The sequence below is a fragment of the Hyla sarda genome, chromosome 10, assembly GCF_029499605.1.
Source record: "Hyla sarda isolate aHylSar1 chromosome 10, aHylSar1.hap1, whole genome shotgun sequence".
Taxonomy (NCBI): domain Eukaryota; kingdom Metazoa; phylum Chordata; class Amphibia; order Anura; family Hylidae; genus Hyla; species Hyla sarda.
This window is the reverse complement of record NC_079198.1, coordinates 106090720-106117581: the sequence shown is the minus strand read 5'-3', so window position 1 is coordinate 106117581 and position 26862 is coordinate 106090720. Positions and strand designations below refer to the sequence as shown.

Genomic DNA, 26862 nt, shown 5'->3' with positions numbered 1-26862 from the left:
TACGAGACGTGGTGAGTGCATCTTTTCTTTTTATGGACATATATATAACTATATACTCTATTATTCTATTATTGAGCTTCCCATACACAGCTATGAATATGTATGCTTGGCTAGCGCTCAAGCTAACTTTGATGTGAAGAAGTTAATAATCTTATCTCCAGCTGAAACAAGAACATTGGCAATTGAGGGAGACTCAGGAGGCTCCACATTGAATGAAAATGGGATATATATTGTTTGAATGTGTAAGTTCATGTGTATGTGGTAGCCCAGTACGGGAGGTGTTACCCCGTACCCCCTGTCCGGCACCCTCCCTTCAGTGTCCCCTGGGCCGCTTGTACGTGTTTCTCCCCTGTATATATGTTTTTCTATGTATTATGATATATAATGCGTTGTCTTTAAGAAACGTACCATGTGATTATTACCCAGGAGGCATCAGTGACCAGGTGATCCCAGGGGTGACCTATTTGCTCCCTGCTAGTCTCCCCCATATAAGCCCTGGGTGGAGCTCGCTCACTCTCTTTGAGCTCTGCTCTGTTCTTCTAAGCTGAGGTCCAGTCAAGTCGAGTCCTAGTGTGTGTGTCCAGAGTAATTGGAGGCCTCAGGTCAAGTCTGCAGCCACAGTCAATTGCAAGTGAGCTACAGTCATAGCTTTGTCAGTCATCAGTCAAGTCAAGTCAGTCCCTGTCAGCAACTGTCAAGTTAGCGTGGCCTGCATTAAATTGTCCAGTCCTACTACAAGTCCCAGCAAGCCCTTAAGGTCTCTGAGTGACTGGTCACCTCTGTGGGCCCCGGGTGAACTGTATAGACTGTACCATCTGTCCACCCTCAGTAAAGCTACCATTATCTGAAATTTGGCATTGGAGTCATTATTGCCCCCCAAGCCTAGCCCATGATCTAGTGGTATACCTTCTGGTGGTATCGAGGATAATGCCATCTGCCGCTAGGGTAACAACATCTGCCCTCATCACACCCGTTACGACATGTACTTCTAAATGGAAAAGAACCTCTGTCCTCTGGTGGATCAATTCACCCCATTCTTTTCTTACCTGACTTTGTGACATTCAGTTGAACTCTAACCGTGTTATCAATGTGACAGTAGTGATGATGTAGGTTACATGAATACAGTCCCTGGTCGCTCATGGATACTCCTTTAAAGAGAAAAGGGAAACATTGTTAGTTTTTAGAAATTTCTATGGTAAATGAAATATCTCAAGTTAATACTTTACACAAGTACAATGTTTATCTATTAACATTTGCCTAAAGAGTACCTGTCATGATCTTGTTACATTTTATAATCCTTCCAGTTCACTGCCCCCATCATGATAAACCACCCCCTGCCTTTATTTTTCTTATTTTTTAGTTTTCTACCTTGATATCTCTCTGTATTTTCTGCTCAGTCTCAGTCAGATTCACAGACTGGGAAGGGGGCGTTCCCCAGCAGGCGTGACATAATCTGAAGCCATACAGGGGAGAATTTCCTCCCTCACTCTGCTACACACAGCCCAGAGAAGTTCAGTGTGAGATGAGCTATGATTGGGCAAGGCTGCACACACACCTCTCAGCATTTCCTGTTTTTGGACCTCTGCTAAAGTCTGTGCAAAAGATGGGGGGAAATGTGCCCAGGACAAGTAGGGAGACACCTAGTGGCAGCTTTTTTTAAACACAAATAAAACATAGAAAACTTTTTTTTTTTTTTAAACAAAGTACATTGGAAAGATTTTTTCTTACCATAAGTAAATACCATAACAAAAATTAGTTTAAATGAGAGTGCCCATTTAAGAAAACCTAAATTTTATTCAAAGGAATTGTACAGTTTCTAAAAAGTATGGTGCCACAAGACTCAGCGCCACCTCTGTCTATGGGTTGAGTTTGGTAATGCGGCACAGTTAATTTTAGGTGAATGGGACATATCAGCAATATCACATGACACTTTTGAAACAAGCAGCCATGTTTTTTTTTTCTTTATCCAGGTCGACTACTTTGAAAAAATATCTAAAACAAAGCACTTCTTTATGAATTATACCTTATTGACATTCTACCATTTTTGGCCATGTATTACCTTATTCTTAGTTGAAGGCAATAATAAATGATATGAACAGTTCATACCTATCCAAGCTCCAAGGAGCGAAGAACCATGTCAGTCTGATCACCAGCATCACCATCCAAACTCTACTATGAGAATGGGTGATCCAAGTACATGGACATATAGTGGTGAAGAAAGCGCCTTACACTTATTAGACAAAATGTTTTTTTTTAGTTTTGCCCCCAGTGATTTAGGTTTTTTAAGACTTGAACCCGATCATACCTTTTATCATTAAAGAAAAATTGCCATCTTGGAAGGCAGACTTGGACACCATGATTCGGCCTTGGTTGTAGCCGCTGTAGATGCGTTGTTCCCCAGCAGAGAACATGTCCAGAAGGCGCTCTCCTCGGTACACTCCTTTGCTGCTATAGAGATCCCAGTGTACAACCCTCTGCCTGTCTATAAGGCTATCCTGTGTCCACACCATGCGATAACTCTGACATAGTAGATGAGCCATAGACCCAGTTGGTGCACTGATGTTGGATACCGATACGACCACGCTTTCTGGATTCTGTTGACTGGCGGGAACTATGGAGACAATATAGAGAAATTGGTTAATTCAGGTAAGGAAACCTTGATTTATCACAGGTGTAACCTGTAGCTTCAGGACCCCTACTTACAATACTAGTGCCCTCTTATGGAGCAAATTCACAACAAATTCCCTGATGAGTCCCAGGGCATATTAATCATATAAAATAACCCTCTGGGGAAAGAACCCTATAACTGGAGACCACCTGAAAAGTAACTTTTATAGTTATTATTCCTAAAAAGGGATTCCATCCCATTGAACACACACAAATGTTAAAATCCCAGTGGTCACTCTTGTTTACCCTCTTTTTATTTTGAACTGCTGTCTTTAAAGGGGTACTCCATTGCTAGACATCTTATCCCCTTTTCAAAGGATAGGGGATAAGATGTCTGATCGCGGGGGTCACGCCAGAATGTTGAATTTGGGCAGCCCTGGTCATGAAGTCATGCCACGCCCCCTCATGGCGTCATGTCACACTCCCTCACGCCAACAGCCATCAAGTCCCCTCACATACACATGAATAGAGGGGGCGTGGTGTGACGTCCCAACCACAGCCGCCTAAACCCTGCGATCTGAACATAATGTTCAGAACGCCGGGTGTCTGCACGGAGATCGCGGGAGTCCCAGTGGCCGGACACACACAATCAGACATCTTATCCCCGATCCTTTGTAGTGTGTCTAGCAAGTACCCCTTTAAAGAGTACCCCTTTAAACCATAAACATGCAGCATGTACGTGTGTTTTGCATATTAATAATGGGGTTTTCTGGCTGAATTTATTAATAAATAAATGGTTATTTGTCGACAGCGGACGGATCTCTAGAGCTGTGTTTCCCAACCAGTGAGTCTGACAGCTGTTGGGCATGTTGGTAGTTGTAGTTTTGCAACAGCTGTAGGCACATTGGTTGGGAAACACTGTTCTAGAGGGAATGGCTATGTGTGACAAAACTCTTTAAGTATTATAGCCTGGCTCCCTGTTAGAGGGACCCCCTCTATGTGCTTAACTGTCCTGATAGCTTCAATATTCAAAATTGTTGTTTAAAAAGGAAAACCAAATTTAGTTCAGTAAGAGGTTAACATCCGTAGGAAAAAACCTTCCCAGGGATAGTCAATCTATAAAAATACTGAATTTGCCAATGCACATACTTTTGCTTTCTTCAGCAAATTTTTACTCCTGCAGTTATAAACAGAGGATTTGGAATAGAAAAAAAGTAATATAGAAAATCCTATGGTATTTCAAATACAAACATCGCAGGAATATATGTAATAAAGGTAAAACAGATGGACATTTTTGCCTCACTGGGACTGAATCCCCTGACCATCTCTGATTTCATGGTTACATGACCATAAGGGGACTGGTAAGTGCCAGGTCCTATGTCCACTAAAGGGAGAGACATATCAAAAGTTTTGATTGGTCGGGTCTCAGTGCTGACACCCCCACCGATCTTTAGAAGGAGCAGGGACAAGCTTTCAGCAGTTTGTTTCACTTCCCGGCTTTCAGTAATTTCCATCCTGTTTCGCTGGATGGCCTCACTGTGAAGCAGGATGAAGACTGCCGTGAGCCAGGGAGTGAAGCACGCTACCACATGCTTCCTTCTGTTCATTCTAATGATTGGTAGTGGTCTCCGCCCTGAGACCCTGACCAATCAAAACTTTTGGCCTGTCTCTGTGACATGTCAAAAGTTTTCGTTGTTTTTTTTAAATGACAGGGACACATTAAAAGAGCTTACATAATATTGTCTAATAGTTTCCACCTAATATTGTTTTAAGTTTGCTTCCTTAGAGGCCTCCTAAGACACAGGATCACTGGGCAGCTTCCCAGTTTGCAACCCCCTAAACCAGCCGAGGCATTAGGCAGAGACTATAAAGATGCTGTACATACTTTTCCACTGTGCTGCTGTGAAACTTAAAGGGGTTTTCCAGGAAAAAAAATTTATTTTTAATTTTTATCAACTGGCTCCAGAAAGTTAAACAGATTTGTAAATTACTTCTATTAAAAAATCTCAATCATTTCAGTACTTATGAGCTTCTGAAGTTAAGGTTGTTCTTTTCTGTCTTAGTGCTCTCTGATGACACGTGTCTCGGGAAACGCCCAGTTTAGAAGCAAATCCCCATAGCAAACCTCTTCTAAACTGGGCGTTTCCCGAGACACGTGTCATCAGAGAGCACTTAGACAGAAAAGAACAACCTTAACTTCAGAAGCTCATAAGTACTGAAAGGATTAATATTTTTTAATAGAAGTAATTTACAAATCTGTTTAACTTTCTGGAGCCAGTTGATATATATATATATATATATATATATATATATATATCTATATATATATATATATCTATATATATATATATATATATATATATATATATATATATATATATATAAATACCCCTTTAAAGTATTGGTTCATCTCTGGCCTTTTAGTCCCTAAAATGTAAACTTCCTCCAAATACAGAATGTCATTTTAAAGGTCTTAAGCTGGACTAAAGTATTATTCACAGAAACAGCTGCCTGGCATTACACCAGATTATAGTCAGCTTTGATTGTTGCTTTGTGGTTTGCAGGTTATATTACTGAGTTCAATGGGAGTTGTTTAGATCTGTCTTCAGTAAGCTCCCCCTAGTGGTGGCTGCAGGCAACCAGAATATATATATATATATATATATATATATATATATATATATATATATATATATATCTTTCTCTCTTGTGACAGAAAGCAAGAAATGTAAACTTTTTCCTAGTGAAATCATTTTGTGTTGCATGGAATTTTAGATTTACTTGTTTTTAGCTGGATTTATGGACTTCCTACATTTTCACAACCTCTCGAAATTCCAATGTTATACATTCATTGCAGGGATGGGTAACTGGCACCAATCTGTAAACTACAGCTTGAAGAAATGCGCTGGCTATAAGCAGTGTTCTAAAGTAAAGAATATAAGTCGCCGCCCAGTGCTGCGCCATTTTATGCTAGGGACGTTTGGGACCCACTCTAAATAGGTGGCCTTGACGTGGCGAGTGGGCTTGTACTTTTTGATCAAAAATGTATACTAACAACCTGTTAGTTTTTGATATTATGCTGAGAAGCAATCAGATCATTATACAAGATTGTAGATGTGCGACCATGTCTGTTTTCTACCTGAATTCAAAGAATATAAGTCTACAGGATTTCACTATTGTACAGATTTTAATAATTGTAATATATCAGACACATTCTGTATATGATAGAACTAAAGGCCAGTATGTCATATGAAGTGGACCTCATTGTTCTCTTTCATACTACAATACAGTCTAAGTAAGGACATTGCAAGAAACAAACAGTTATTACAGCTGTTACAGTGAATGCCCACCCATAGTGCAGTGGACTCCAGACTGTGGCCCTCCAGATGTTGCACGCATGCTCAAACACTGCTCCACTCACTGTATATGGGATTTCTAAACAAAGTCCAGCCCTCGGCAATGTTCAGAAGCCCATAAAGCATTGTTCCCCAACCAGGGTGCCTCCAGCTGTTGCAAAACTACAACTCCCAGCATGCCCGGATATCCTGTCCGGGCATGCTGGGAGTTGTAATTTTGCAACAGCTGGAGGCACCCTGGTTAGGAAACACTGCCATAGAGAATGAAAGAAGTGGCGGCCGAACATGAGTGCGGCCAGTCCATCTACTTGGCGACCTCCATTATCATGATTGGGCGGGGTTCCCCCGCCAATCAACTAGTTATCCCCTAGCTTTGGGTCAGTAGAAACCTCCGTAGACAAAAGACCCTGACTTCTGTATGTCATAAAACAATTGCGCATAGAGAACAAATAAACCTGTAGTTTAGGTTCTTACCTGAGTATAAATAGGCAACTGGACCTGGAAGACAAAAAAAACAAAACAGTGTGAGGCATTAACATGTTTATTTTACTTAAAGGGGTACTCCCGTGGAAAACTTTTTTTTTTTTTTTTAAATCAACTGGTGCCAGAAAGTTAAACAGATTTGTAAATCACTTCTATTAAAAAATGTTAATCCTTCCAGTACTTTTTAGGGGCTGTATACTAAAGAGAAATCCAAAAAAGGAATGCATTTCCTCTGATGTCATGACCATAGTGCTCTCTGCTGACCTCTGCTGTCCATTTTAGGAACTGTCCAGTGCAGGAGAAAATCCCCATAGCAAACATATGCTGCTCTGGACAGTTCCTAAAATGGACAGCAGAGGTCAGCAGAGAGCAGAAAATCGGGGATGGGGGAGGCAATGGGGCCGCGGCAGTGCGGTGGGGGGTGCGACGCGGTGCAGTGCGGCTGGTCGGGGCATTATCGGCATATCGGCAAGGTAATTGCCGATACCGATAATGCCCAAAATCGTGATTATCGGCTGATTATCGGTTTGGCCAATAATCACGATTTTGGACATTATCGATATCTGCCGATAATTCCCCCGCCCACGCACCGCCCCCACCGCACCGCGACCGCCCCCCACCGACCCGCCGCGTCGGACCCCCACCGCACCGCCGCGGCCCCATTGCCTCCCCTATCCCCGGTTTTATAATTACCTGTTCCCCGGGGCCCGAGGTCCACCCTACTTCTTGCTCCTGCTGCGTCCTGCGTTACGCTGTGTGCAGTGATGTGACGTGATGCGACGCGACGTCACCGTCAGTGCGCACAGTGACAGCTCAGGAGGACGCCACCGGAGCCAGATGTAGAGTGGACCCCGGGCCCCGGGAACAGGTAATTATAAAACCGGGGATGGGGGAGGCAATGAGGCCGGGGCGGTGCAGTGCGGTGGGGGGGTGCGACGCAGAGCGGTGCGGCGCGGGGGGAGGGGGGGGAGCGGTGCGACGGGGGGGGGGAGGCGGTGGCGGCGATAGCGCCCGCTTTAAATCAATGATCTGCAGTGGTGTGTGTGTGTGTGTGTGGGGGGGGGGGGGGGGGGGGGGGTCGGTAAATAGCCGAGTCGGAGCAGAGCTTTTTCTGAGCAACTTTCTTTTTTTTTTTTTTTTTATATTGATCATTTTAGATTGAAGTGGTCACTAGGGCTCTCGCAGCCTCTTGTACCTCCACAGTTTTTTTTGTTTTAGGCCCCTTTCACATTACAGGTATCATCCAGCTTTTTTACTGCCGTTATTTTACAATAACGGATGAAAAAAATGCCTTTATTTTTAAGGGTTTTTTTCTTTAAAAAAAACTGATGTTGTTCATCCGTTATTACAAGTTATATCCATTTTTTATATCAGGTTTTTAACCCTTTTTTTGTAAAGCTGTACTGCTGTACACACAAAAATTTGTGCATGCACCGTCTTTGGTGCCGGCAATAACAACTGACATTAGTAAAAACGGACATGCCTGATGCAAAAGGATGTTCAAAAAATCCCATTGACATGAAAGGGATTTATTGACGGACGTTTTCAGGAGTTTTTGCCGGGAGTAATAACGGAGGTTTTTTACAGGATGATACCTGTAGTGTGAAAGGGCCTTATCATCTCTCATGTAGGCAACTCTACCAACCTGTCTTCACCACAAGTGAACAAGCCTAAACTTCCTCCATGATAGTTTTATTTAATAGCATTTTATGTCCCACTATATTGCACTGTTATATGTCAACATATTGTATCCTATCAACATATCATACCATTATTTCTTACACTGCATATTGGTATTTTTTCTGCTCAGTATGTCACTATTATATGAACTGTGTTATGGCAAGTCTACTCTTTCTTTTGTCCACAGGGGAAATAAAGCCCCAAATCATGTTTGCCAAGGGACCTCCAAAAACTTTTACCAATCCCTGAGTGTGTCCTCGAATTAATATTGTGGAAGCACTGTATACTGTACAGCAAAAAATAAATAAAACTAAAGCAAACCGTGCTGCACAGTAACTCATTGGTTAACACTGTTGTCTTACAGCTATCTAGCCCAAGCAGTCTAAGATGTTGCCAGATTGGAAACAGTGACTCTGGCGCATCTTTCAAAAAGGGGAAATTGCCTCAGAAAAATGGCGGACGAAAAAAAAAAAAACTGTCGTTAACTATACCACCTCAGAGGTGGTGTAGACTGAGGTGGTATAGTTAACGACTGTTGTTTTTTTGTCCGCCATTTTTCCAAGGCAATGCCCCTTTTTGAAAAAAATTTGCACACATGGCACAAGTAAGGCAGAATTATTTAAAAATTGTCTGCTGGGCCACTTTTTCAACCAATCTGGTGCAGTTTACACACAGTAAAGGCAAATCCAGTTTTTAATCCCCCCCCCCATTATGTATAAAGTGAATTATACATGATAGTATAAAGCATGGTGTCCTACTTCATGGGCTGTACAGATTATTTTGCAGCTTGTGCTGTGTGCACTAGGGGCAGGGTAACCTATCACTTTCATGCTGCCTGAACCATTCGTTTTTGGGGCGGTCCCAGGTAGCTTCTGCCTGTCCCCCAGCCTTGATTGACAGATCTCTCCCTATTTTCAAAGAGGGAGATGTCTACAAATCAAGGCTATTGGGGTGGGGCAAAGACATCGGGACTGCCCCGATGACTTGTGGTTCAGGCAACATGAAAGTGATAAAAGGTTCCCTTTAAGACTGATGCAGATAACACAGGAGGACATAATTCAGCTCCACCTCCCTCCTCCCCCTCCCTGCACAGACACAGAACATGCTCACAAAAGCCAATGAAACATTTTCTGTCTTCGATAACTTCAGTCCAGACATTTGCCATAAATCAGATCTCTTGTATGGCGATGAACGGGTTAAATAATAGCGACATCTGCACCAGACTAACTTATATATTGTAATCTTTCCTGCTAAGATGTTGGGATGTGGTTGTGACTCTGTGGAAGGCGAGGGGGTGTATAGGGTAAGACGATGCCCTATATTACTTCTCTCCTATAATTATATTTCATTACCATGTTTCTGCAGATTGCTTACGCTGCTGTAATGTCTTTGTGGGAACACCAAGGAGTAATAGCAGAGCAGTCATGGAATCCTTCTACAATGGTCTAAAATCGCTGGACGCCTCCTTTAACTAGATGCAATATATTATGTTTTTATAGCAGAGAATTATTTAGCCATGTGTTTGCTGGGCCTGATCACGTATCTGTGGAATAACACCTACGCCAGCCAGAAGGTTACATAACTTTATAGGCAACAACGTGTCAGGTCATCACAGTCACACACAAATAAACTGCATTTTGTCCGATTTTTATCCACTTGACCTATTTGTCATTCTGTGTATATATAGGTCAAGATGGTCGCCATAATACAAATGACATCTCCAAGGAGCTGAGACAGGCAACTGCAAATATAGAACCAATGAAATGATATGAGACCTTCCATGAGAATGAGGTAAAACTGAAAGCTCATGGGCCCCAACTCAAATTATACAACAGGAGCCCCACCTACTATGTGCTGCTTATAATACTAGTGTCTTATTTATGAGGGGAAAGGTCTATTAGGCACCTCCGCACCACCTATAGCTATGCACCTATTATGACGTGGACCCATATTTGTCATTAGTGCCCCCAGGACGTTACTGAGTCTTATGAATATAAACTGGTACAAAGCTGTTACTCATGGCAACCAAGGTCCAACTTCTTTTTATGGCTGAAGCCCCATCTTTAACTCTTAGCTGCATTGCTGGGTCTATTAAAGAGGTCTTCAAATCCGGGACATTTATTGCATATTCACATAGCTGTTTTTGGCTTTTCAACTACCATGATGACTACAACGAGGCCAAAGGGGGCCAGAGGCCCACAATCTTGAGGTAGATGTGAGTTCCAGAGGTGGGAGCCATTACTGTCAGACATTTATGGCACAATCTGTAGAGATGCTCTAAATGTCCTAGATGGGAATATCCCTTTACGTGAACCACTAATGCAGCTCTAGCATCCAGGGTTGTTTATAGGGTCTTAAACGATCAGGGCTATGAACCTAAAGACATGTTTCCTCTCACCACCAACAAAAACTATTGTGGAAAATTAGCTCTGTAGAACAAGTCAAACAGCAGCAAAATAGCAGTCAGAGACAGAGAAATGGAAGTAACAGTTATACAAGGCTTCTCCTGTCTTTATTTTTCGGTAGAAAAACAAAAACAGCCTTCACACTCAAGTATAAACACAAAAATAACGATACAGCTATAGAAATGGCTCACTACCAGCCATCCAACAAAACAAGGAACAAATGTAGTACTCACAAACATTTATGTTCAGAATGCTGGCTTAGGGCAGCTGTGGTTGTAAAGTCATTAAAGAGTCGTTAAAGAGGTATTCCTCTTTGTCTATGGGAGGGGGCCTGACGGTCCGACGTCATCACACATCTTATCCCCTATCCTTAGGATAGGAGATAAGATGTCTAGCGGCAGAGTACCCATTTAAAGTCCAGTCAAGAGCTGTCTTCAGCACCTGTGCTGATCTGGGCTAGTATGATAACCCTCAGTGGCCCAGGAATGGTATTGAAAGTCCCACTACCAACATCTGTTTGGAGAAAAAAAAGGGAGATACCGGCGCCTAGTGCATTACCCTAGGTACGAAGAGCAATAGGTCAGGGGGTTGGCCCAGAGACCATATGGGTGGCTGCTCACCTTTGGCATGAAATGAACAAGCCTGTCGCCCCAGTGAAAATGGGGTACTTGTGAAGATATAGCCGCTGCTTGCCTCTTAGGGTTGCAGGATCCAGCAATGCTGCTGGCCTGGATGCAATGGAGAAGGAGACCGAAGAAAAGAACCCTTTAGTGCTGGCGCTGCGGATCCCTCAAATGAAGAGGATGGACATGGAGATATTCTTCATCCTGATCTGAGGAAGGGAGGGCACCTCCCGAAACGCGTCATCGCCTGTTTTTTATTGTATTTATTTATTCAGTAAAAGTGGTTCCACTGTGAACCTTCTATAAGAATATCTCCTTGTCCATCCTCTTCATTTGAGGGATCCGCAGCACCAGCACTAAAGGGTTCTTTTCTTCGGTCTCCTTCTCCACTACCAACATGCCTTTCATCCCATAAAAACTCAGGCCCGATAAAAGGACTTACTAAAATCCCTAGCAATTCTTGCCTGGAATTTCAACTCTTTCCTCCCCAGATTTCCCTGGATGAAATATGCGCTTCCTTAAACCTGGTGTCCACATACGACAGGTACCTTGGAGAAATATAACAATCCCTACAACTATCTATCTCATATCAATCCATACGTCTGCTCTGTCACCATCCCTTTCAGGGTCCTATCGGAGGAACAGCACATGCAGCTCTGCTCTGTTGTTTGTTTACTTTGTCTATTATGTAGCATGCAGCACAACAGCCAATCAGATTTCAGAATTGTTTTAGTGCATATTAGACAATAAAAGGACAAGAGCCAACTCCTTACCAGGTGTCTATTGGCTGCTTTTACCAGTTGACAGCAATAGTCAGAGACTAGCATTAGAGCTAATTCTGATGGCAGTCATTTCATGTCCGGCCATGCTGGGAGTTGTAGTTTTGCAACAGCTGGAGGCACCCTGGTTGGAAAACACTGCCTTACAACATAAGGTCCAGTATTTCCTAATCTGTGCTTATTCCTTAGGACAGTATCTGCAGTAGAGATGAGCGAACTTACAGGAAATTCGATTCGTCACGAACTTCTCGGCTCGGGAGTTGATGACTTATCCTGCGTAAATTAGTTCAGCTTTCAGGTGCTCCCGTGGGCTGGAAAAGGTGGATACAGTCCTAGGAGACTCTTTCCTAGGACTGTATCCACCTTTTCCAGCCCACCGGAGCACCGGAAAGCTGAACTAATTTATGAAGGAAAAAACATCAACTGCCGAGCTGAGAAGTTCGTGACGAATCGAATTTACTGTAAGTTCGCTCATCTCTAATCTGCAGTTTAAGGCTCTCTACATGTTGTGACATATGGATTATATACAGCTCGGGTTGGCCTGTTACAGTAACAGAGCTATTAATGAGTCCTAAACATCCAGATCTAATAAAAGAAAAATACCTAGTAATTTCTGGGTATTTGACTCTGCCGGTAGCCTGGATTGTGTGTAAATTCTCCAAATTAGATGCAGATGCTTCTACAACTGCTACTAATAAAATATGTTTTTCTAAACGCCTCTTGGTTTTGCAATAAACCTTAAAAAATTCTTAACCCCCCTCCCCCCCCCCCCCCCCCCCTCTATCATCAAAGTCTTTCTTGTATTAAACTAAGGCAGAATGGATAACTTTTTTTTCTAGGTCACTTTGTGTGTTTTCCATTTCTCAAAGCGTCCAGCTGTATTAGCTTTAAACATACAGGGGAAGATTTATCAAAACCTGTGCAGAGGGAAACTTGCCCAGTTGCCCATAGCAACCAATCAGCTTGCTTCTTTCATTTTTATGAAGGCCTGTGAAAAATGAAAGAAGCATTCTGATTGGTTGCTATGGGCAACTGGGCAAGTTTTCCTCTGCACAGATTTGATAAATCTCCCCCACACAGTCTAAATTATAACCCATAGACCAGTGGTCTCCAAACTGTGGACCTTCAGCTGTGGCAAAACTACAACTCCCAGCATGCCCGGACAGCCGTTGGCTGTCCGGGCATGCTGGGAGTTGTAGTTTTGCAACACTAGGAGGTCGGTAGTTTGAAGACCACTGCCATAGACTGTCATACAACAACCCCCCCCCCCCCCCACAGATGCCAAAAAATGATATGTAGGAAAGTGCCATATCATGGTATGAGAATCGTCTCCTTTAAAAATGTACCTGAAGTTTTAAAGGGGTACTCCGGTGGAAAATGTTTTTTTTTTCTAAATCAACTGGTGCCGGAAAGTTAAACAGATTTGTAAATGACTTCTATTTAAAAATCTTAATCCTTCCAGTACTTAACAGCTGTTGTATGCTTCACAGGAAGTTCTTTTCTTTTTGAATTTCCTTTTTTGTCTAATCACAGCGCTCTCTGCTGACACCTGTCAGGAACTGTCCAGAGTACAAGCATATCCCCATAGCAAACCTCTCCTACTCTGGACAGTTCCTCATGTGGACAGAGGTGTCAGCAGAGAGCACTGTGGTCAGACAGAAAGGAAATTCAAAAAAGAAAAGAACTTCCTGTGGAGCATACAGCAGCTGATAAGTACTGGAAGGATTACGATTTTTAAATAGAAGTAATTTACAAATCTGTTTAACTTTCTGGTACCAGTTGATTTAAAAAAAAATGTTTTCCACCGGAGGACACCTTTAATAGATGGGGAGGTTTTACCCTTTTGGACCACCCACAGTTGCCTATACTTATCTAACATGTCACCATTCATTTGGCCAGCAGCTATTCCTTTTGGATCATAATTTGTGTCAAAGAGGAATAAAGAGGTACTCTTCGATCAGGTAAAAAAAAAAAAAATGCTGTAAAAGCATATAGTATTGGTTCTCATATAGTATAGTACTGGGGTACCTGTCTGCACCAGTTATGAAACCACCAAAAATCCATTTGTTTTGTGTGTATGCAATCCTCTCTCCTACTATTTCCTCTCATTACTTCCTGGTTAAGCAGTTCCCAGTTCCTCAGTATAACAATTCCCAGAATGCATTGCTTTTCCTTAGCTCTTTATCACAGTTCTCCCACAGCACTCCTGCCAGTTCCCCGCCCAGAACCGTTCACAGAACATCTCATTTCACAGCAGACACATCAAACAACCAGTGAGGTTGAAGCACCTGCTATGCATTCCCTGTCTGCTCCTCTGCCTGTGGCACTTTTCAGTACAAAATAGCATGCTGTAAATACACCTCGTCAGCGGGTCAGGTTGTTTTGACTCCTCAAAAAAACAAATCCTCACTTGTCGGCCGCACATCTCTCCATGTAATAGGGGATGTGTGGCCGACAAGAGTTGATTTTTTTGACGCGTCTATCGATCATTCATGCAGCCTTCCCACACAATGCAGGAGCCCTGTAATAGGGTCTGTAAACAAGTGCCAATCTAACAGGTTGTTCTATGCCCAGCCTATAGATTCTCTCTGCAGAACCCTTTTCTGTAATAATAACATGTAGTGATCTATCAGGATAGTTTCATATAGGAATTCCATTTCAAGAAACATAACTCAGGGACAGACTGATGACATGTTGCTTTTTGGCAGATTTTCGATCTCCCTCCTGTTATATTACACTACCCTGATATTTTCCTGTTGTTTTTGATCATTGGCCTGTCAATCACATTGTCTTCATCACAAATTCTGCCAGTCGTTCTAGTCTAGACAAGCATGGACGTGACGTGATACACCCCATGCCCCTTACTATGATATTCAGTTTTTTCACACTACGTTTTGCCTATTTTCTCCTCTGTTGAACACAATTCCGTCCAGTTAAATGCACCCGTGCCCAATCCCATTATCCTAATTTTTCTTTCTGAGAGCTATCTCCGCCATTCATGCATTCAGACCATTTTACAATTTGCCAAATCTCTGCCCACGGGGAAGTGAAGACAGATACGGCCCTTATTCTTCATGCAGAACAAATGATGCCATTTACAATGACTAGATATCATAGGAATGGACAGTTCCACCCAGCAATTCCTCGCCAGGCACCTGACATTCAAATGTCAGAACACACAGGATTTAAACTTGATAGGACAAAACATTATTTTTAATCCCTCCTAATAAACAGATATAAACATTTATTTTGTTGCTTAAAGGATCGTACTAAATAAAGTACAAGTAAACTAAAAATGGTTAACTGCTTGTTAGGCTGGGTTCCCATTACGTTTTCTCCCATACGGGAGCGCATACGGCAGGGGGGAGCAGAAACCTCGCGCTCCCGTATGCCTTTCTATGCGCTCCCGTATGTAATTCATTTCAATGAGCCGGCCGGAGTGAAACGTTCGGTCCGGTTGGCTCATTCTTGCGCCGTATGCACTTTTTCCCTGGACCTAAAACTGTGGTCAACAACGGTTTTAGGTCTGGTTGTAAAAGCGCATACGGCACTAAAATGAGCCGACTGGACCGAACGTTTCACTCCGGCCGGCTCATTGAAATGAATTACATACGGGAGCGCAAGGTTTTATCTCCCCCTGCCGTATGCGCTCCCATATGGGAGGAAACGTAATGGGAACCCAGCCTTAAGAAGGGTTCCTTGACCATATGCTAATCACAAAGCAATCAGTTGAAATCTTTTAGGTAGTAAGAGTTCAATTTCCCTGCAGCGCCACCACAGGGTAAATTGAACATTACACAGTGCCTATCTATATCAGTAGGTCTAGACCAGACATAGGTAACCTTTGGCACTGCAGATGCTTAGGACAACATCTCCCATGATGCTTTGGCTGCATTTTGGCTGTAAAAGTATCATAGGAAATGTAGTCCAAAACACTCTTAGAGTATGTTCAGGCTACAGATTTGGAGCGGATTCTCCGCTCGCAGAATTCCGCGAGCGGATATTCCATCTGGTGGCCGCCACCGATATACTTTGGCGGTAGGACTGTGCGGCACTGCATCATCACCATTGATGGCTATGCACTGCTCGTGGACTTCCGTGCAAAGAATGAACGTTCTTTCTTTGCGCGGATCAATTTCAGCGGTGCCGCTGAAAATCCGCAGGGTGAATGGGTCTGCGGAAGACCCATTCACACTAATGTTAGGAGTTCACACCGCGGAATTCTGACGCAGAATTCCGTGCTAAATACATAGTGTCAACAAACCCTTACTTGCTTTGGCATATAAAGGAGGGGGGGGGGGTTCCAAATGGTGGCCCAACTTCTATGATGTCTGTGAGGGCATATGGTCAGCATACTGAGTTATTCTTGAAGAATAGATTACAGACCAGATGTTAGAACAGATGATTTATTTATTTTTATATGTACAGTGGTACAAAATCTTGATGGTGGCAGACACCCAGAGAGGTATAATAATCTTGACAGTTACAGAACAGTCATATAGGCACAGCATGCTTGGCGGTTGCAAAAACACAAAGGTGAATACTACTACACACAGCAGTCCTCTTCTTGGGTTAACCCGACAATGACGTTACTCAGGCACATGTCCCTTGTTTCAGCCTCCAGCCCTCCGATGCTCCACAACTTCTCAGTGCCACAATGCCCATACCTACCGTATTTTTCGTCCTATAGAACGCACCGGCGTATAAGACGCACCCAATTTATAGGTGCAAAATCTAAAAAAAAAATAAAGATTTTGAACCCAATAGTGGTCTTCAACCTGCGGACCTCCAGATGTTGCAAAACTACAACTCCCAGCATGCCCGGACAGCCGTTGGCTGTCCGGGCATGCTGGGAGTTGTAGTTTTGCAACATCTGGAGGTCCGCAGATTGAAGACCACTGCATAGGAGGTAATGCTCACGTGTCCCCGCCGCTCCGGACCCGTCACCGCTGCCCTGGATGTCGCTCCATCGCTGTTGCCGTGTCCCCGTCGCTCCAGAACGTCTCTGCTGCCGGCCGGGTATCCTCGCTCTCCGTCGCCGCCATCACGTCGTTACGCACGCCGACGCACATACGCGACGACGTGATGACGAGGAAGGAGAGCACCGGCCATACAGGGGATCCCTGAACGGAGAAGACACCGAGGAGGCAGGTAAGGTCCCTCCCGGTGTCCTGTAAGCACTAACCCGGCTATTCAGTCGGGCTGTTCGGGACCGCCGCGGTGAAATCGCGGCGGTCCCGAACAGCCCGACTGAACAGCCGGGTTAGTGTCACTTTCCCTTCAGACACGGCGGTCAGCTTTGATCGCCGCGTCTGAAGGGTTAATACAGGGCATCACCGAGATCGGTGATGTCCTGTATTAGCCGCGGGTCCCGGCCGTTGATGGCCGCAGGGACTGCCGCGATAGGTGTGTATTCGCCGTATAAGATGCACTGACTTTCCCCCCCCCAGAAAAAGTGCGTCTTATACGGCGAAAAATACGGTATATCACTGTAAGTCCCTTATTTTCTAGAACTGGCATCTCCTTCTGTGAGCTGCCCAGCAATTCTAACCATGATGGCACAGCATCATACTATGGCCCTACTGTTACTTAGTACCCAGGGTGCTCAGAGAACACATGGGGCATACCGAAAACACCATATAGAGATTATATTAAAGAGGTACTCCGGCCCTAAGACATCTTATCCCCTATCCAAAGGATAGGGGATAAGATGTCTGATCGCTGGGGTCCCGCCCCCTCCCATAGACTTGCATTGAGGGGGCGGGACGTGATGTCTCGATACTCTGGCCCCGTGGTCGTAACGCTTCAGACTCGGAGCCTCCAGCGCTGTGGAGAGCTCACACAGGTTGGTGCGGAATGAGAGATTGCGGGGGTCCCCAGCGGCGGGACCCCTGCGATCAGACATCTTATCCTCTATCCTTTGGATAGGGGATAAGATGTCTTAGGGTCGGAGTATCCCTTTAAATACAAATGACAAGAAACATCCTAAAACTGGGAAAGTAAGACGTGAATCACTCACCACAATTCCAATGCTGTGTACTTTATTCATAAGTGTAGACGGTGGTTATACATGGATGGATGGAAATGGCAGGGCAGTAGGTGTTATGGAGCCCTGTCCGGATTGACGGTGCCGTTTCATGCCCTCTGGGCATTTCCTCAGGCCTCAGGGTGGACATATCAACAATAGGCCCTTACACAATCCCCCTTTAGATCAACATAAAAAGTTGAGTACGTCTCATTACTTATATTGACCCCCCAACCCTGTATCTATAGCCAAGAGTGGAGTGGATCTTGGCACAGTGCAGCAATCTAATATAAGTAACCTGATTCTCCTACTGCAATATAGGAGCTCAGCTAAACTGCGAGGGGTCAACAAGTTTGTTTACTGAATCCAAATCAACGGAACTGTGAATAATGCCCCGGACTGTAATGCATGGTGTAACTTAGGAGCAGTATAAAAAAGAGATTATATTACAATCTGGGCAACTAAGAAGTGCCCTGGGAGTATACTTAAAAGGGCTAAACACTCTCAAAAGTCTGTGTCTACAAGGGAATAGCAAGAAAACCTAAAATACCTGGCAGCCCCTACATGATTGAAGTGACCATCAAAGGACCATTTGACCCTCTGATGCACAGGCTCTGATACTATAATAGGCCATAGGCATAATATAGCACATTAAGTCAACAATACCATCATCAATAAAGGGAAAGCTGGGTGAAATAGGAGAAATGCAGGAAAGTGTTAAAATCCCTGATGAGACTTCGCTTGCTAGGGACTTTGGTAAATCCTGTTTCCGGCCTGGATTTTGATGGGATGAAAGGCAGGTTTGGTACCAGAATTTTCATCCCCTTCCTGGGCCACTACACGCTTTCAGACTAGCCCAGATCAGCACAGGTGCTGAAGACAGCTCATCCTCGGGCTTTTAAACTAGGTGAGAGTCAGTCTGCAAGTGAGGCTGTGAGTAACCACTGATGATAGTTTGAATCCAGAGTTTTGCAGCCTCAAAAAAGGGACATTGTCACCTATGCGAGTAACACATTTGTTGACTGTTTTGTTGGGTGTCTGGTAGTAAGACACCTGTATAGATGCGGATTATTTCTGAATAGTCAGTGCTGGACAAGCAGGATTTAATTTGTGTTTTTTTTGTTTTTTATGCTTGAGTGGGAAGGCTGTATTTTTTTATTTTTTGTTTGCTGGAAAATAAAAACAGGAGAAACTCTGTTTAAACTTCACTTTCGTGTTCCTGTCTCTGACTTCCATTTGCTGTGATTTTGTCTGGCTCTATGGAGTTAATCTCCCACACATTATATAGGGTTATTTCTATTTAGATATTTTTTTACATTTTCACTGGGTTCACATTAACATTTTAGCTGCACAAATTTTCCAAGAAGCTTAAAAAACTATGTTAAAATTCTGCCTTAAGGATGTATGGAATCAAAAGCTCAGCATATATTTGTAAGGTGAGGAACAATAACATAACGCATAACAGCAGAATGTCTTGCATCAGCATAAACCCACCTGTGCAAGTTCTACTATAAAGCCATCTTAAGTCATTTGTGAAGCTGTTTGCAGGTACAGACCTGTCCTATTGGCCTCTAGACACCGAGTTTGTGCTACAGAGGAATAAATTCTAATTAGAACTCCACCCTACACCGCCTATTACAGTTACACCACTGACAGACCCAGAAAACCATCCATGGCAGAGAAGATCTTGGAAAAGCCGGGTTGTAGTGCAAACCACAAGGACATCTGCTTGTTAGGTGCAAAGGTTTCTTTATTAAGCCAGATAATAACGCATTTTGAGGCAGCAGGGCCTCTTCCTCAGGTAAAAAGGCTTGTGTACAGACAGTGGGACAAGCTTGGTTTTTATATACTGACATATGGGTGCCAAAATTGTAAAACAAAACCAGATACGCCCACTGGGCAGGCGAGATCTACGTCATGTAGGGAAAAGAAAATGGTAAAAACCAAAATAACATTAATAAAAGGACGACCATACAAACTATAACATATAAATTAGTAAACTATATAGAAACTATGTTAAATAGTACTCCCTTGGGTGCTGATGCGGAGGACGGAGCTCCTGCAGTCCACGCGGCTATGCGCATCAGCCCGATGTCACTCGCAGCTCGGTGCGTATGTGCCACCTGCAAAAGTTACTAATGATGACTACTGAGCGCTGTATCGTAGGAGCGCATAGCCCCGTGAGGTAGCGGGGACGTGTGCATGGAAAATACAAGTAGTGGGGCACGGGAACGTGCGGGCTTGCAGGACGAGGAAGTAAAATAGATTAGAATGAAGTGTATGGCACTGTTGAAACTGGGATTGAGGTGGGAGGGACCAAAAGGGCACGAATAGCATGAGTATGTGTGAAATAAGGGAGTTAATGGATGAGGAGGACCCTAGAAATGAGAAGAAACTGATGGTAGATAGTATTAGAAAGAATGAACTGCGGGGAAATGAATGCTGGATTACATGATGGAAAACATGATTGGGCAAATGCATGGTATAATGGGCCGGAATATGGCCTTGGGATATGGACAGGCTAATGAAAAGTAACTAGTGGAGAAAACTCCAGGGAAATTATAAAATTAAGGGATTAAAGGGGTACTCCCATGGAAAACTTTTTTTTTTTAAATCAATTGGTGCCAGAAAGTTAAACAGATTTGTAAATCACTTCTATTAAAAATTCTTAATCCTTCCAGTACTTTTTAGGGGCTGTATACTAAAGAGAAATCCAAAAAAGAAATGCATTTCCTCTGATGTCATGACCACAGTGCTCTCTGCTGTCCATTTTAGGAACTGTCCAGAGTAGGAGAAAATCCCCATAGCAAACATATGCTGCTCTGGACAGTTCCTAAAATGGACAGCAGTGGTCAGCAGAGAGCACTGTGGTCATGACATCAGAGGAAATGCATTTCTTTTTTTGATTTCTCTTTAGTATACAGCCCCTAAAAAGTACTGGAAGGATTAAGAATTTTTAATAGAAGTGATTTACAAATCTATTTAACTTTCTGGCACCAGTTAAAAAAAAAAAGTTTTCCACGGAAGTACCCCTTTAAGACATAAAAAAGCATACTCAAAGGAAGTAAAAATGACATGCTAGAGCGCATGGCGGTGCATGCTTTGACATATAAAAAGGGGCATGCTCCTATACAGACTTGAGTGCATCCTAAAATTGATAGAGACTTTTAAAATAATGCATGTTAAGATGAAAGTGAGTATGAACGTATTTGTATATACTGGCCATGTGAACATATTGTTGCATGTGTAAATGATAAATATAGGGATCTAGCGGATAAAATCCATGCCCTCGTTAAGGGGAAAGAATTGAGTCATTGTTTCACAAATGACAAGTGAGATTTAGTACAGTAAATGATTTAATCCTGAATGTTAATGCAAAGAATAAATAATTTACCCTTTCAGTCTCTTTTCCTCTCACTTAGGTGTCAATTAGCTGCAACAAAAGCTGTAATATATTGGTGCACTACATGTAAATAATTAAGGCTGTGTTCACATCACGGTTTCTAACACGTTTGACGTGTATGTTAGAAACGTATATATAAAATGGATGTAAAAACGCACACCCGATTTTTATTGTTTATACATTGAAAAAAAAAACATATACGTACAATGTATTCAATACGTTGCATATGGTTTGTTATGTAATTAATGTATACGTGAAAATATGATGACCGGGCTTCCGGGCATTTCGCGCCTTCTGAAAGCCCTATTGCGCATGTGTAGAAGATATGACGTATATGTTCTATGTAGGTAAATCAACTGGTGCCAGAAAGTTAAACAGATTTGTAAATGACTTCTATTAAAAAAATATTAATCCTTCCTGTACTTATTAGCAGCTGAATACTACAGCGGAAATTCTTTTCTTTTTGAAACACAGAGCTCTCTGCTGACATCACGAGCACAGTGCTCTCTGCTGACATCTCTGTCCATTTTAGCAACTGTCCAGAGCAGCATATGTTTTTGGCAATGGGGATTTTCTCCTACTCTGGACAGTTCCTAAAATGGACAGAGATGCCAGCAGAGAGCACTGTGGTCATGATGTCAGCAGACAGCTCTGTGTTTCAAACGGAAAATAATTTCCTATGTGTTTTAATGGAAGTAATTTACAGATCTGTTTAATTTTCTGACACCAGTTGATTTAAAAAAAAAAAAAAAAAAAAAAAGTTTTTCACCGGAGTACCCCTTTAATACAGCTGTAGTATTAATGAATTGATACGTTTAATGGTCCGATTCTTTATTTTTAAGAATTTAAAAAAACATATAGGTTCTGCGTACAGACAAATCGTGATGTGAACACAGCCTTACTTTGATTCTACGTTACTGTTTAGACCAGTATTTCCCAACCAGGGTGCCTCCAGCTGTTGCAAAACTATAACTCCCAGCATGCCCGGATATCCTTCGGCTGTCTGGGCATGCTGGGAGTTGTAGTTTCACAACAGCTGGAGGCACCCTGGTTGGGAAACACTGGTTTAGACAATAAATCGTATTGGAATAAGTAAGGTTATAGAAGCCTTTCAGGCATATACAGCTATGTGTGGCAGCCCAGAGGGAGCTCAGATGGTGTAATCGGGAAGGAGGTCTGTGAGATGGCTGAGGCTTGTGGTCCTCATGCTGGTTATAGTCTGTTTTGCACTGGTTGGGGCTTAGGGGCTTCCATAGGAACTTCCTACACTTTGGGTGCTGGAACAGTGACAGACTGCACTGTACGTGGTTGTACTTGTAGTTCCCCTGAGGCACAGCCTATGTAGTGTCTAGTCTAATGCCTAGACAGTAAAGACACCAGACACCAGATCAACATATACAAAAGGAGACAAAAGGTTCCTCTACAAGAGGAGGCATGGTCTCTTGAACAATCAAACAAGCAGGCTATGGCTTCAGCAGATTAACCCACAATGCTGGTATATAGTAGGGGACCTACAGCTTGTTCTCTTTACTGTTATGGGAGCGTATGGTGCGGAGGGTAACACCCTAGCGGAGTAAAGGCTTGATGGAGGTTTTAGTGTACTTAAAGGGTTAAAAGGTTTCACAAACATCTGGGGCGTTAAATGGGCGGTTTTCCTAGTGGGGTTGCTATTGGGGGGCGCAGTAGCCAGGGGGTGGAGTAACGGGAGTATATAGGGTCTGGAAGGGGGAGGAGACAGCCAGCGGCGGGAAAGTTAGATGAAGAAGTCCCACCCACCCACCCTTTATGTGTGCGGTTTTGGTTCAGTTGAGGGAGGCAGGTATATGGGTCCTTGGAGGTGTGTAAGGTTTTAAAAATATTGGAAATGGTGGAGAGTTGGCCAGTTGTTATGGTACAGCTGGACTGAGCCTCCCGGTGGTGTGTAGGGGCCCCAGGAGTTTTGGGTGGAAACAGGCACTGAGCAGTGTCGGTGCCCTTGGGTCAGGGAGTCGCGGCCAAGGGTAAAAGGAACATTTAGTCCCTTCGGTTTGGTAAAATTTTGGAATACAGTTGAGACCTCCGGGGACCCATCCTGTTATTTTTGGTCATGTTATGTATAGTATGTTGATAATGTTTATACTGTTTATATTGTTATTTATAATATTTATATGTGTATTATAATGGTGTGTTAAATAAACGGGCTGAAAGCCCATTTTTCTCCAACAGGTCTTGTGTATTTTATGGGAAAGGGGTGGTTGGAGAGAGGGTATGGAGTTCGTTGGGGGTAGTTTACAGGTTTGGTTATACCCAGAGTACGTATCTAAAATCCCTCCAGTCATGCTTCAGGTTGTCACTGGCACCATTTATCTTTATCCCAGATGTGGGCCTTATTTATATACTGGTAGAGTTTAGACAAGGCATCCAATATCCAGTAATGTTTCTCCCAATAATGGGGTGGAAGACAAAGGAATCCAGCCTAGTAAAATAATAGCTTGTTACTCCTCTCCACTACTGATGAGGGGCAACAACAGCTGTCTCCCTTTTGGGAGAGTTTCCTTTCTGGCTTGACTATTAAATCCCAGGCATGTTTTAGAGTCAGGCATTGACTTGCAGGCATGCATTCTCTTTGCATATTCTTTTTCCAAAAATTCCCAGTACAGCATAAATGGCCTTTAAGTCTTTACAAGCCTTTTGGCACTCTCCTGAAGGAGAACCATTACCCTGTTAGTCTACAGTTTCCTGTCACCTTGGATCTTCGGGCTTTACGTGGCTGCCCCTCTGCCCTTTCCTGTCCTCTCTACTTACCAAGTTTGCCCAAAAAGTCTATTTGTTTCTCTGATAAATATATCAACAGTGTTTGTTATGAATGCCCTGTCTTTAGTCCACTTCTTCTGACTTCCCATAAATTTTTAGTGACTGTATTACTCCATCTTGTCACTGCCCATTGTCATCTCTTCTCTTTAGGTTTTCCAGTGAACTGGGTCTCCTGTTAATCTCCGATCCTGTTTTAGTTGGAGATGGTCCGGGATCCACGTAATTGTTTTGAAGTTCTGAAGCATCATCCCTTTCCTTGACCGTCTTCTTGCTTTACATTATAAAGCAGCACAGTAACATGAAAAAAAAAACTTTCCTATGTACTTTCTGTATAAAACAAAGTTTTCAGCAGCCCTGTGTAATGTCACCTTCAGTCCTGTACTTAGCTTGTTAACATCTGGGCAATAATTCAAGTGTTGCTCCATTTTACATTCCTCATTAAGAGTGTTAGTAAATTTAAGAAGCGTCTGTCACTGTTTTATGGGATAGAATCTACGTGGGCTTACAGTAACGTGATGCCTCTTTTTTAGAGTCCTCTTGTGACGTTTTTTGGGCAAATTAAATTAGGTGGAAATAAGTCTAAGAAGTTTATACCTTGTAATAAGCCAATGGGAAGCTGTATGTAGACTTGATGAAAGAGGGCAAATCATGTCTTAGGCTGGCCATATACATTAATCGCTGGCTAAATTTTTTTATCTCTCAGTTATTTCTAACCACCGACCCTAGCAATATTACCCCTATAATAACTCCTCTGGAATTGTCTCATTCCCATTTAGAACAAAAGGATCGGACATGTTCAAATTCTACAGCCCGATACTTCTTTTCCTCAACATCTGCCGTTGGGAAAGAGTCAGGAGACCCCCATGCACAGTAGAGGTTCGGTGGATCCCACCAAAATTTTAGGTTCAACTTACATTAAATGGGTATTAAAGTTGACAAAAATGGAGGAAAATTGTCTCCTGAATGAATGGAGCACAGTGTATGTGCAACCAGGGCTCAATTGATTCTCAATGGGGCGTTTGAACATTGCCAAGAGCTGAGCTAATTAGTGAGGGTCCGACCATTGAGACCAACACCAACTTGGCAAAGTAAACATCTCACTTAACTTCAGACCTATTTGAGGAGATGAAGCAAAACACTGCATAGTACATTAGGGTACGTTCACACGAGCGGATTTTCGTAGCGTATTTCGCTGCGAATCCGCTGGTGAAGGCCCGCTCTATGCTGTCTTTACATGTGCATGCTCGTAGCGGCAATACACCGCTAAAAGCAGACACACTGCGATGTGTGAGTCGCAGTATACTCGCACATCGCGGGAGCTCTCTGCCTAGCTCAGAGCAGGGAGAGTGGCCGCGATGTGCGAGTACGCCACGCACATCGCTGCAGTGTCACTGCTCATCGCTATGAGTAGGCACATGTAAAGACAGCATAGAGCGGGCCTTCACCAGGGGATCCGCAGCGTAAAAGACGCTGTAAATCCACTCGTGTGAACGTACCCTTAGACTGGAGGGTGTGTATGAATCTACTTAACTAGCTATGGATGATGGCCCCCATGTTGGACAAAAGGGACTGGAAATTTATGGATTCAGGGGGAGGACAGTAGCATCTATCTATCACTGTATACTTTGTGTGCTGCTGCTATTTTGGATTTATCTATCTATCTAGATACAAAAGGAAAACAGTGCGCAGTACAGCGAGAGAGCGTTCCTATAGTAACTCAGACGCTTTGATCCCCGTGCATCTGACTAACTGTGACGTACTTCCGGCGCGCATGTGCTGCGGTTTCTAACCAGGATTGTTTTTAATTGCATTTAAAACACTGGCACAGATGTCCTAGATTGTAATTAGGACCTTACTAAGGTTTTTGGGGTGTAAGGTGACTGTAAAGAGGATTTGTGCACTATGGGGGAGATTTATCAAAACCTGTGTAGAGGAAGAGTGGTGCAGTTGCCCATAGCAACCAATCAGATCGCTTCTTTCATTTCTCACAGGCCTCTTTAAAAATGAAAGAAGCGATCTGATTGGTTGCTATGGGCAACTGCACCACTCTTCCTCTGCACAGGTTTTGATAAATCTCCCCCTATATGATTACACCTATAATGCACATGTTTATGATAATGTATATATGCACTGTTAGTAATATTGAATTGTGTGAATATTATGGATTGTTTTCACTGATTTGTTAATGTGATATGAAATTGATACTTATATAAAGTGTGCGTTGCACCATTTGTACTAAGCTTGAGAAAGACCAGGAGAGCTGGTTGAAACGTTGCTGTATGACATTCACGTTTTGATGGAATACATTTTCACATCTTCACTGATATCTGTCTGCTGCGGATTTATCTCTAACTGCTATCTATCTATCTATCTATCTATCTATCTATCTCATGTCTGTCTGTCTATTTATCTACCTATTTATCTCATATCTATCTATCTATCTATCTATATCTATATATCTCATATCTATCTATCTATCTATCTATCTATCTATCTATCTCATATCTTTCTATCTATCTCTCTCATATCTATCTATCTATCTCATATCTATCTATCTCATATCTATCTATCTATCTCATATCTATCTATCTCATATCTTTCTATCTATCTATCTATCTATCTATCATTTATAAAACCATCTTGGCTCAGTTCATTCTAGAGCTTTATCATGAAGATATATATTTCAACAGTATAATATTTTGTTTTCC

The 26862-nt window shown here is 42.9% G+C and overlaps 1 protein-coding gene across 4 annotated transcripts in view; it reads right to left on the bottom strand.

Annotated features, from left to right (window-relative positions):
- MXRA8 (matrix remodeling associated 8) overlaps positions 1–26862 on the bottom strand; it is a 56882-nt gene that overhangs the window by 17414 nt on the left and 12606 nt on the right. For 2 of the 4 annotated variants that reach the window (XM_056542537.1, XM_056542534.1), the window contains exons 2-4: positions 6438–6461; positions 2306–2611; positions 1047–1148 (exon numbers count right to left, since the gene is read on the bottom strand). In XM_056542537.1, coding sequence (XP_056398512.1) covers positions 1047–1148; positions 2306–2540 — 337 coding nt within the window. In that variant the 5' untranslated portion in view covers positions 2541–2611; positions 6438–6461. Of the gene's footprint in view, positions 1–1046; positions 1149–2305; positions 2612–6437; positions 6462–11927; positions 12143–12536; positions 12556–26862 lie in introns of those variants that run through there. The other 2 variants (XM_056542538.1, XM_056542535.1) reach the window with 2 other exon arrangements.